The following is a 12,426-nucleotide window of genomic DNA, read 5'->3' on the forward strand; positions in this document are numbered from 1 at the left end:
TTCTTCGAACCTAATTTCATTATACATTGGGTTATGCTATGCTTCGCGTGTGATACGAACAATTAGATTTATCAATATAATGCATTAGCATCCAAACAAATACCCTAGAAAATTTTCTTATTGTCCGACAAACATTTCAAAACAATTACGAACTGCAAAAAAATCAACGGTAACTTTACTTAACAAAGCTTTCATTCGATCACCCTTAAAATACACAGTCATCAGTAGACCATGCACTATAATATCCTCCTAATATAACGCAGAGCTAAAAATCCTCTCTTGCGTTACCCAATCTGAACAAGAAAACATTTTCAAATACTTCCCATAATTTGTGCACGGCAAAACAGATTCCACTTTCTACGTAATGTAACCTAGTATGAACAGCTGCCCAACTCTCCAGACCTGCGCCCTCCAAGATCCAAGGTGCTGCTGCCTTACGTTCAAAACTTCTTTCCTCAAAGTCTGTCTATCAATTCCGAACTCTACTGCACACTACCATACCAATCAGACCCCATTCCTGACAAGATGGATTTACCCAGTAAATCCACAACCTTGTCCTAACCCCTCTTACGTTTCGCTATCCTCGAAAGTCACCCATATTGATGCTTGGCAAAAAATATCAGTATTCAATCCACAAATCCCAAATTACACCACATTACGTTGGTCCGTTTGGCGTCGCCGGTGGATACCTGTTCTGACATTCGTTTCTTTTAAACTCCATTTCAGCCATGTCCCTCCACTTTATCAATACGAATGTTGACGAATCACGATAATCTGAAGATCGTGACCAGAACGGAGGTAGGATAAATCACTAGGGACCAACTACCACCAGCGTTAAAAAATCCTATTTGTATAATTATCCTATAATTTGTTTTTAAAACTAGTTAAGCTGAAGGGCTGGCTCTGTTCCAGTAGGGACGTAACGTGAGGAAAAAGAAGAACAAGAAGAAGAATAAGTGTAACGGTAGCATTGAAATTCAACATGTTGAGTGCTAACAAGGTGAAAACACATTCTACTACTTAAAACCAAGATGGCGTCAAAATCCAAGATGGCCGCCAGATTTTTTCACTCAATTTAATACTCCTATTCTTCATCTGTCTCAAATAATACACCAACGATTGAAAACTTGTTTCTTTATGTTTGCATTGATTGCACTCGCCATATACGTCAAAATAGTAGAACATGATTTAGAAAATCGTTCATATCATAGCACACCTAGTTTCTGTAGCCTATCTTACGCAATTTTTCCTCAGCTTTCTGATGGTGATCTCAGAATTCAAAACTAGCGGTGCGCTAATGGTGAAATATCGATTTTTCTAACAAAATTCAAGATGGCGGTCAAATTCAAAATGGCCGCCAAAATTTTTTCAAGTTTAAATGAAAGCTATATCCTTTCTCTATACAATGCCACTAAGTTTGCTATGTGTTCCAAGTGAAATATGAGACATATTCCATGAAGAAATACCCAAGATTTATCAAAAAATGGGCGTTTTCGCAAACTGTTCAGCTAGCTGGCGTACGAGGGGTCTACCAATTTGAGAAAACAGAAAGGACCACCCTTAAGTTTTATCGAAAACTAGCGATCAGTGACATAAAATTGGAATTCTAACGATGGGTGCCGATGGCGGCCTGGTTTCAGCGAGAATTGCTCAGTGATGATGTAAGAACATCCTAATGATATTCTTAAAATTATAAAAAAGGGTTCAGTTTTTTCGCAACTAAACATTTAGGCTTTGTTGTCGAAAACGGAATCCCACTGTACTTATACAAGAGCTTTCCCGAATACGTAATTTTTCTAAGTTGAGATATATGCGAAATATAAAAAAACATGCTCACTAGCGCCACCTGGTGCCGGAATTCCATATCTCATGGTGTTCGGGCTCACCGCAACGACTCTCCCAGTCACTGCAAGGCGCAGTAAGGTAGTGCAGCAACGCGTTCGTTGATTCGTCTGCCCCTTCGGGACCATAAAATTACACAACGTAAGGCCTGGTCGACCCTGGACGAAACATTGGTGCCGTGACCAGGATAACGGACACCCCGGAGGACCGATCGACGATTGACGGACTACAGCAACGGACAACTCATCCCGGGCCGTAGTGTCGCCCATCGAACCCTGTATGACTCTTGTGTCCACCCGTCGGACCATCGCCGCCCATGCATCGGATCCCTGCGTCCATCTGTGGAACCCTAGCCGTTTATCCGGACCGTAGCGTCCACTTGCAAGGCCGAAGCGTCGTCTTGCGAAGCGAAACGATGTTTCCCGACCCCTGCGTCCCTTCGTCGGACCACTGCGTCTACCAGTGCAAAGCCGAAGCGTTGATTTGCCGAAACGAAGTGTTCATCCCTTGGACCCCTGTGTCCACCCGTTGGATTCCCGCATCCAATCATCTGTCAATCAACACGTCATCAATGGACCCAAGCGTTATCAGAATCAAACCACCAGAAGCCAAACCATCATTCCGTTCAAGTGTGCTACGTATCATTAAATTCCAATCAAACTAACGATCCGACGATGTAGCCGAACAAACTACCTAGCCTAGTTGGACTGACTGCGCATCACCGTCGAAAGCGTTCATCTCACTATGCCAACAGCAAGCTGTCGTCGTTTGCGCCATGCCGAGTAGCAAGTAGAAAACACATGGTTTAAATAATGCTAGCCATTGAGCTACTAAATAACTTTACCGCAGACGCGATCAAGTGATCAGGATCCTGAAATATTCTCAAAATAAAAGTTTCATGCTCACTAGCGCCACCTGATGGCAAAATCTCGAATTTCGAATCTCTTGGCTCAAACAATGATATGGGTTGTATCATCGCTCTCTCTTTGGTGCTCTCCTTTGCTGCTGCGATTTAGCAGACTTGTTACAACTTGCGAATCATTGCCGATCATGGACCGACACAGATTCGCTTGCTTTGTTAGTGCTTCGAATTCAATTGAGAACGAATTCTGCAATGCCTGTTACCCGACCAGAACCACATAACAAGATTATAACAAATTCCTATCAACAGCAGTTAAAAATAACAGAAGTTGATAAAATTTTGCTATCAAGATGGCTTTGTGCTCAACTTGTTATATTTTAAGTAACACATTCATAACAACATTTGTTATATTTTTGACATCGCATTTATAAGTTTGTTGTAAATAACATCCGATGTCATGAACAGTAACATAGTTTGCAATAATTTTGTTATTGTGTAACATCCTTGCAACACATTCTGTAATAATTTTGATATAATTGTAACAACGTTTGTTATATTTTAGTTTAATTTGGTGCAAATTTTGTTAGAATTTTTGTTATTTTAACTACTAACGGTACATGATTTGTAAGAACTGTAGGCGAATTCCGGCGCGTATTTTCTTCGATGAAAAGATAATTTTCTTGCTGGTGAGCTATGGAAGAAAATGTTCGCCGGAATTCACCTACTGGTGATATAAAAAAAAATCATATCAGGGGAACACATTCTGTTATAATCTTGTTTCATTCGTCTGGTCGGGTAGTGATTCATTCTGTTGCCGTTTTTGCTTAACTTTACGCTCGGCGAAGAAGAAGAATGCGCATTGGAAATTGAAACACTCATCCTGGTTGGAGAAACGGCAACTTCGCTCTGGACTGCGTAAGTGAAGTGTTTCCCATGCTTTTGTTCAGCTTGAGAATATCAAGGGTGGAGAGCGGCTGTCAACTGGGAGTAAAATTGAAAAGGCAGCGTCCATTTATTACGTAACGCTAAAATTGGAAATTTTTGACCCCCTCCCCCACCCTCCGTAACGCTTTTTGTATGAAAAATTTAAAATTTTTGTATGAGCCGTAACGCTTGAGCCTACTCCCCCCTCCCCCTAGAGCGTTACGTAATTTGTGGATGCCGCCAAAGCCGCCAACCTAAGTCCAGAACAAGTTTTAAGGCTTAACGTGAAAAAGTAAAAATTATTATTTGGAAAATTACAAGTAATCAACGCGCTTGAAAGATATTGTTTGCAAGCAGTTATTTGCTACAGTGCTGCACTGCCCATAAATACATACCAGTCCCACTAGCAAAACAGCGCACCTAAGAAAAACGCGATAGAAGTCGTGAACACTTTTATGCTTTATTTACTCCAATGGAATTGAAAATGCGATGTTCACACCCAAATTTGCACTCAAACGGTTCAATGAACTATTAATTACAGTATTACATACATTTTTTTTTTCATTATTTTCTCAAATATTTGGTTAACATACGGGAAAATGTACGCGTGACTGATATGCGTTTATTTGCTCTTGAATGTACCAGAATAAACGCATAATAGTATCAGTGCTTACTATGATGTATCGGTCTTCACATGTGAATTATTGTTGTTTTGACAGTTTAGTGTCCGCATTCAAAATCGCGAAAATTTCTGCTCTCGATTATTTGAAAAGTTATGGTACTTCTGATAGTTCCGAGGATGAGTGCAGGAATTTGATCGATGGCGACCCGTTGGATAATGACGCGGGCTCTGAAGACCACTTCACTGGTTTCGACGATAAGGACGGCAATGCTGGCGGCGACGGCAGATTTCAGTTTCCACCGAAGACGTAGCATTGGGTAAGCTATTTGAAATCGTTGGAGGACACTGAATATGGCCGGGGACTGATGAAATGGACTCAGACGGAAATTATACGGCCGTTGATGAATTCATCAAAAAACACAAGGGAACAAAACAAGAATTGAAAGCGAGATACAACGCCAAGAAGCGCCGTTTATCGCACCAAGTAAAGGTTGTCGATTGTGGGTGTATAATAAATCGCGGGCTTAAAATATCGAAGGAAGACCGTATTCGTCTTAACACGGTGCTCTGGGCATCGGATTCACGAGAGCAAACCAGCTATATTCGCCAGAGCGTGGAACAAGTGGATGTTCAAAGACAAGTAGAGGAAGATGATCCAAGGACATCCAATAGCTTTGTATTTCATCTGGCTGAATTGAACGGTACTTCCGTCAAAGTATGTCGGAGATTTCTTCTGAACACTGTAGGTTACAACAACAATTGTGAATAAGTATATTCCCCTTACTTGACTTCACTATCAACACATTTTGTTCGCAAATCCTTATCACACGCGAGACTGACATGCGTTTATTAGTAACTTGGGACAGACCAAGTTCGATGTTGTTTTCTACATTTCTAGAACAAACGTATTATTTTCTTATAATACCATGAAAGTGCATTCAATTTAATGACGTTTCCCGTGATTATCTTAAAATTGACGAAAACTCACGTGGGACTGTTATGCAATTATGGGCAGTGCAGTGCGCTGTTGGCAATTTATTCAGTAAATTCTGCTGAATTCCCAAAATGGATGTTTTCGAGAAAATTGATTACGCCTAAACCATTGATTGGTCACAGTTTTCTATGGTTGTTTACTTTTTAGAACCAGCGACACGTTGGGGTAGCAGTAAAGAGCCGTCAGTACCTCCCTTGGAGCATATAAGCTTTCATCATCGTCAATAATATCCACAGAAAATAGAGTTTTGGATTAATAATGAGAATTTAATTCTAATTAATAGGAATACCACAATAATGAATAAATTATTCGACTGCCAGATTCCTTGAATATTAAAAGCTGCGCGGCAATTGGTTTGGTATTCATAGGATATTTTCTTGCAAAATTTCAAGGATGATCGCGTGATTTTTCAGCAAATACCCCAATATATAAACTTTGTGAATTAACTCTTACCAAAATATCTAAACGGAAGTGGTGTATTGAACAAGAAAATGAACTTACCCGTATTTGAAGTTACAGCAGCTAATGGGCCCAATGATCCATAAAAAGGACAAGAAAATGGACCAGGAGCAGCATAAGCACAAGGTTGTGTAGAGTATGGTTGTGGATAAACATTCGTTGCGGTTGCATCGTATGGAAACTGTTGGTACATACAACTTGGCTTGATTGATTTGATTAAGTGGAAACAGATCATGTGTGTACTTACGGTATCGGAATACGAGTAACAGAACAGTGGATGGTTACCAGGTACGCTTGTAGTTGAATAGGTATCGTAGAATCCAGATGATGAACAATCCGTGGTATCAATTTCCGTTTGAGTATCAGTTTCATCGCTTTTGTTAACATCTCTGTTTCCATTTGTTTGGATTTTTTTATTGTTCTCATCTATTGCAAATGGCATAACAACCATCTCAATTGGGGGGGCATGGAAATTGTGCATTTCATTATAACGACTTAATGTGTAGCAACACGATTTGTCTGTCCCGCAGCAAGTCATGTAGCCTTTTAAGTCATCATCTATCTGCTTAGCTTTTGGTACATCATAAAATTTAGCATGAAATTTCCGCTTCGTGGCTGTGCAAAAATAAAAAAAATAAATAATTGAACTCATTGTGCATGCATTGAACTGATAGAAAGAATAATAAATACTTTTATCTTCCAAAATTTTTCGAGTTTTGTGTGCATAGTTCCATGGTTTAGAATGATCTGTAGCCATTGGTCGCAGTTTTTCATATGGTACCGAACGACATTCGGCAAGTTCCTCTAGGTAAACGACACAGGGTCCATTACTAGGTTTCATCTCTTGGATGTAACCATGTAAAAGACGTTCATCATGATCGTTCAATTTCACCAAACATCGCACACCAACCTGAATGAAATAGATAAAATAAAAATTAAAATAATACATCGCCAACTCTCCATTGAAGGGACCATCGAGGTAGGGGGACACGGGGCAGTATGGACACCCTAAGGAATTTGCCTATTTTGACTGTAAAGACATGAATATTATTTTGTTTTTCATGTGCAGCATTTTAAAATTCTTAAGCATTTGTTAAACATTATTGCAAAGTTTAAAAAAAATATTTTGTTTAAAAAATAAATAAAAAATAAGCTTATATTTGGTAGTCACCATCAAGCTGGCGGGGCAAAGTGGACACCCCCATGGGGCAGTATGGACACCTTAACGTTTACAGAAATATTGTCCCGCGATCATTCCCAGAACCTCAAAAAATGAAGTACATATTCGGGAAACCATAGTGATAGGTCACTGTGCCACTGAAAACATGATTAAAACCTGGGAGGGAGAAACCAATACGAAATTTATGTACGTCAAGGTGAGCCGAGGTTATGCTGTCACGAACTGTCACGATCTAAAACAATGGACAAACATGATAAAAGCGCGTAATTGACTAAAACGTATTTTTGCATTTTATCTAATGTGACACAGAATCGATTGAAAAGCTATTCATGCTTATTCAAAAGTAATGTCACAATAGCACCTTTTATCCTGATTAAATATAAAGTGTTATCTACGCATTATTTTCACTTTTTTCAATAAAAATGAAAATTAAATGCACAGAAAACTTTGGCCCTTTTTCCATGTTTGTCCAGAACGATCGAAGGAACACAACAAAAGAAAACTAGCGATTTTCATCAAGTCTGCCTTGAGTGTCGTTGGCAAGCTGGAGTTTTCTTGCAATTCTAAATAACTTTGTGTCATATTTCGTGTGTAATATCGGTGCCTCCCTCCCAAATTAAAACCAGTTTACGACATTTTTAATAGTGATGCTTTGACGATTTTCAACCGATTTGTGGTTCCCCATCTTAATCAATGCATTAAACGCTAAATTTGTTTGGATAGTTTTGTGTATGAAATTACATTTCTTTCTCTAAAAAGTGTCAGCTCTACTTTGTCACCCGGTTTTCATATTGCCCCAACAGTATAAGAAATTTTTATATAAGTATTTTAATGTCTTAAAGTAGCCTGGCAAAAATCTACTATATTTTTTATTTTAGCATAAATATTTGAAGATTCAATCAAGAGCTACATTATCGGCCAACTTGCAGTCATTCGCCTCTGAAACCTTATTTGGTGAGGTGTGAATGTTTATTTCATTCATTTCATTTATTTAGTTGACATCTACACAGATAACACTGAATCAACAATTTCACGCCACAATACTCGGTTCGTGGCCGCATCTCTCCATCTTCGGTTCTGCCCCACGCCCGCCAAATCGATACGCACTTGATCCGCCTACCTAGCTCGCTGCGCTCCACGCCTTCTTGTACCAACCGGATCCGAAGCGAATACCATCTTTGCAGGGTTGCTGTCCGGCATTCTTGCAACATGCCCTGCCCATCGTATCCTTCCAGCTTTGGCCACCTTCTGGATACTGGGTTCGCCGTAGAGTTGGGCGAGCTCGTGGTTCATCCTTCGCCGCCACACACCGTTCTCCTGCACACCGCCGAAGATCGTCCTAAGCATCCGACGTTCGAAGACTCCAAGTGCTTGCAGGTCCTCCTCGAGCATCGTCCACGTTTCATGCCCGTAGAGGACTACCGGCCTTATGTAGAAAAACATGGTACATTTGGTGCGGGCGTGAATTTTTTTTTTGACCGCAGCTTCTTCTGGAGGCCATAGTAGGCGCGACTTCCACTGATGATGCGCCTCCGTATTTCACGGCTAACGTTATTGTCAGCCGTCAGCAAGGATCCAAGGTAGACGAACTCGTCGATCACCTCGAACGTATCCCCGTCTATCGTAACACTGCTACCTAGGCGAGCCCTGTCGCGCTCGGCTCCACCAGCTAGCATGTACTTTGTCTTGGACGCATTCACCACCAGTCCAATTTTTGCTGCCTCGCGTTTCAGGCGGGTGTACAGGTCTGCCACCTTTTCAAATGTTTGGCCGACGATGTCCATATCATCCGCGAAGCAAACAAATTGACTGGATCTCGTAAAAATCGTACCCCGGCTGTTAAGCCCGGCTCTCCGCATAACACCTTCTAGCGCAATATTGAACAACAGGCACGAAAGTCCATCACCTTGTCGTAGTCCCCGGTGGGATCCAAACGAACTGGAGTGTTCGCCTGAAACCTTCACACAATTTTGCACACCTTCCATCGTCGCTCTTATCAGTCTCGTGAGCTTCCCGGGAAAGCTGTTCTTGTCCATGATTTTCCATAGCTCTACGCGGTCGATACTGTCCTATGCCGCCTTGAAATCAATGAAAAGGTGATGCGTTGGGACCTGGTATTCACAACATTTTTGGAGGATTTGCCGTACAGTAAAGATCAGGTCCGTTGTCGATCGGCTGTCAACGAAGCCGGCTTGATTAGTTCCCACGAACTCGTTTACTACAGGTGACAGGAAGATGGTCTGGGATAATACTTTGTAGGCCGCATTTAGAATGGTGATCGCTCGAAAGTTATCACAATCTAACTTGTCGCCTTTCTTAGGTGTGAATGTTATAATTTTCGAATCCAATAAAATCATGCTCAATTTTTTGGTGTAAAATCAATTTTTAAAATATTTTTTTCTGAAATTTTAGTGGATAACTTACTTTTTCGACAGGCAACTGAAATATTGTTGCTCAAATGGTCACTGTATACCCTAGCAGCAATCAACCCTTGCGGTAGTTTTGCAGTCTAGTATTCCAGACTAGTATAAAACTATGATAAGACTATGAATGCTACTAAAGTGGTTGAAGTGAAGAACGAAATAGTTTTATTGAAAGGTCCTCATTCCCCATTTCATTTCATCAGTCACTGTCACATAATTACCACACTTTTGCTATCGTCACTTTTGTTTTCAACACTATCACTAATATAACCCATTATCACTCATTAACTTTCGTAATACACATCATATATGTATACTTTCCATTATACCCCTTCACTATGACAGGTACAATTTTTATCAAAATTACATCTTACTACTTCATAACAATTCATTTTTGTTACTATTTACCATCTGTTATCATAACTAAATAATTAAAAAATAATCAAACTACGATCAAGAAAGTTAGAGTAGAAAAATAAAATCACCTTGATAAATTTTACTGCACTCGCTGTCATTATGCACACTTTTATCATGAATGTGTTAAGAACTAGGCAACAGTTTTTATATTCAGAGAAATGATTGCAGAATGTATTATAACCATCATTAAACTAGTAGCATAGACAAACAGACGTACCACTGAGGGTTCATATTAGTATTGTTATGTATGTGTTTTTAACAAAACTATCACAATCACATTCAATGCAATTTTCAAATATTTTCATAACCACAAATTTCTTCAGTTCCACCAAACATCCATTATTTGTTTCCTCATCTGTAGAGCCTTTTAACCACTGTTTATATTGCATTATAAAACGATTGATCACACGTTAGCTTGGAAACTTAACCGCCATTACTGATTAGTACAAAGGATGCTGCAGCTCGTTTAAACGAACTGAACCATCAACAACCAGCACTGGTTTATAAGTAGCTACTGAACCCTGGCGATCCTTCCATTCGAAGAGGACCTGATAATATGCCGAAACATATTAACAGATCCTCCGCCTGAATGCAGCCGTTTCATGAAAATCATGAACCGTTAGAGGTGTGCCAAAGTATTGGGAAGGTGATATGTTTCACAGACGAATATTAGTATGGTGCACCTTCTACTTCGGCACCGTCAAACCCTGTGATCGATATGCTAACTCACAGTGCACATTGTGCTCATAACCACCACCCTCAGTTTGTAATCTACTCACCACCTTGAAATTATATTTCCCCGAAGTATACCGTAAAGTGCCGTAATTCAGCGCAGTTAAAGAATAAAGCATTTCAAATCTATCTATATAAATAAAAATGGAATGGTGTTTGTATGTCACGAAATGGCTTAAGAACTTAAGAAGGATTTTGAAAATTCTTTCAAAATTATGTTCCTGAAGTGCTCCGACGTGTTTGTGTGTATAACAACCTCAGGATATTCACTGGGAAAGTAAGAAAAAACGGGAGTGTACAGAACTGTAATTTTGTATTGGACGTTTCATGGCGTTTTTCGACAGCCTACTTGATGGCAAGACAAAGTTTGCCGGGGCCACTAGTGGCTAATTAAAAATTAGTATTGCATCAACAAAAAAGCTTTATGAGTGGATCGCAAGCAAATCTGCTTTAGATTATGGGAAAAATATGAACTTGACTATATTCATAATTTACAATTGTGATTTTTTGAAATAGTTCACTCGTTGAAATTGTCTAATTCCACTCATTTTTTAAACACTTTTTCATACTCCGCGCAGAAGAATGCCTAATTCCTAATTCTCGCGAAACTATCAAATTAACATTAATTTTAATGTAAGGAGGAATCCACTAATTACGTAATGCTGAAATTGAACATTTTCAAACCTCCCCCTCCATAATACTTTTTGTATGAAGAAAAATAAAGTTTTGTATGAGCCGTAACGCTTTAGTCTACGTTTTTATAATTTTTTGACTATCACATGAAATAAAGATAATATTTGTTATAGTATTTTCATTATCGTGGCATTGGTACGTGTGTATTTCGTATAGGGGAAAGTGGGGCAGTTTGGCCACCTTAAGGAAATGTCGATAGAAGTGCAGAACATATTATGGAATTTTTGGATCTTTGTATAATTTACAACAAATTTTAGATCAATACACTAGATCCGCACGATTCCCGTTGTCTTAGAAAGTTCACGAATGAATGAATGAATTTTCAAGATTTGACATTTTTCGTGTCACTCTATTTTAGGTTGTAAAATTATCTCATACAATCTAATAAATTAATTAGGGTAATTCGCCAATTGTTGAACGATCAAAATGTTCGCTAATTGTTGAACACGCCATAAGGAATACATGGACCTTTCAACAATAGGCGACGTTTTTAGCCGTTCAACATTAGGCGAATCGCCCTACAGTGGGATTCCGTTTTTGGCAACAAACTCGAAATTTTCAGTTGCCAAAAACGGAACCGTGCCAATATCGGAACCCAGTTTTTTTTAATTTAATTTTTCAATTATTGGTTTTCAATACATCATTAAAATATTGTTAAATCATCCTCATGGAATCAAGAAGATACAAGTAGAATACTCAATCTCGATCCTATTAACCAGATCGTCATGAAAATTTTTGATATTTTCATGATTGAAAATCTTGTAGGGTCGATGTACCAATAGCCGCATAGCTAAGAACAAAAATTCGTATAAAATCGAAAAATAACGCTAGCGTCATTATTTTTACATCATCAGAAAGCTTTTTATCTTGGTTTTGTGGGAAAAATATGAAAACTACGAAAACTCAAATGTTTGTATTTATTATCGCGTGTGCCACTATAGGAATACATGTGCTTATAGTAGCACTATTTCTAATTTCTGTTCCTATAGTAGCACTAGCATCACGGCGTTGACAAAATACTTATCAAAACTGTATTTTTACAAAACTTTTATATTTTCCCTACAAAGTGTGGATCAAAAGCTTTCGTTTGATGCAAAAAAAGTTCTTGATTCATCAATTATTTCGTATAATAAAAAATAGTTTCTCTCAGTAGTGCTACTATAGGAACAATAGGTTTACTATAGGCTCAAGGGAGGTCAAATTTTAAGCAAAACTAATTATTTCGATCATTTTTTGAATTAAATCAAGCTGTGTATCAATGGTAGAATGTTGGATCGT

The 12,426-nt window shown here is 38.9% G+C and overlaps 1 protein-coding gene across 2 annotated transcripts in view; it reads right to left on the reverse strand.

Annotated features, from left to right (window-relative positions):
• LOC5578384 (protein ovarian tumor locus) overlaps positions 1-12,426 on the reverse strand; it is a 149,634-nt gene that overhangs the window by 84,364 nt on the left and 52,844 nt on the right. For both annotated transcript variants that reach the window (XM_021851701.1, XM_021851695.1), the window contains exons 7-9: positions 6,394-6,613; positions 5,951-6,318; positions 5,746-5,884 (exon numbers count right to left, since the gene is read on the reverse strand). In XM_021851701.1, coding sequence (XP_021707393.1) covers positions 5,746-5,884; positions 5,951-6,318; positions 6,394-6,613 — 727 coding nt within the window. The remainder of the gene's footprint in view (positions 1-5,745; positions 5,885-5,950; positions 6,319-6,393; positions 6,614-12,426) is intronic.

Source organism: Aedes aegypti, chromosome 1 (assembly GCF_002204515.2).
Source record: "Aedes aegypti strain LVP_AGWG chromosome 1, AaegL5.0 Primary Assembly, whole genome shotgun sequence".
Classification (NCBI taxonomy): Eukaryota; Metazoa; Arthropoda; class Insecta; order Diptera; family Culicidae; genus Aedes; species Aedes aegypti.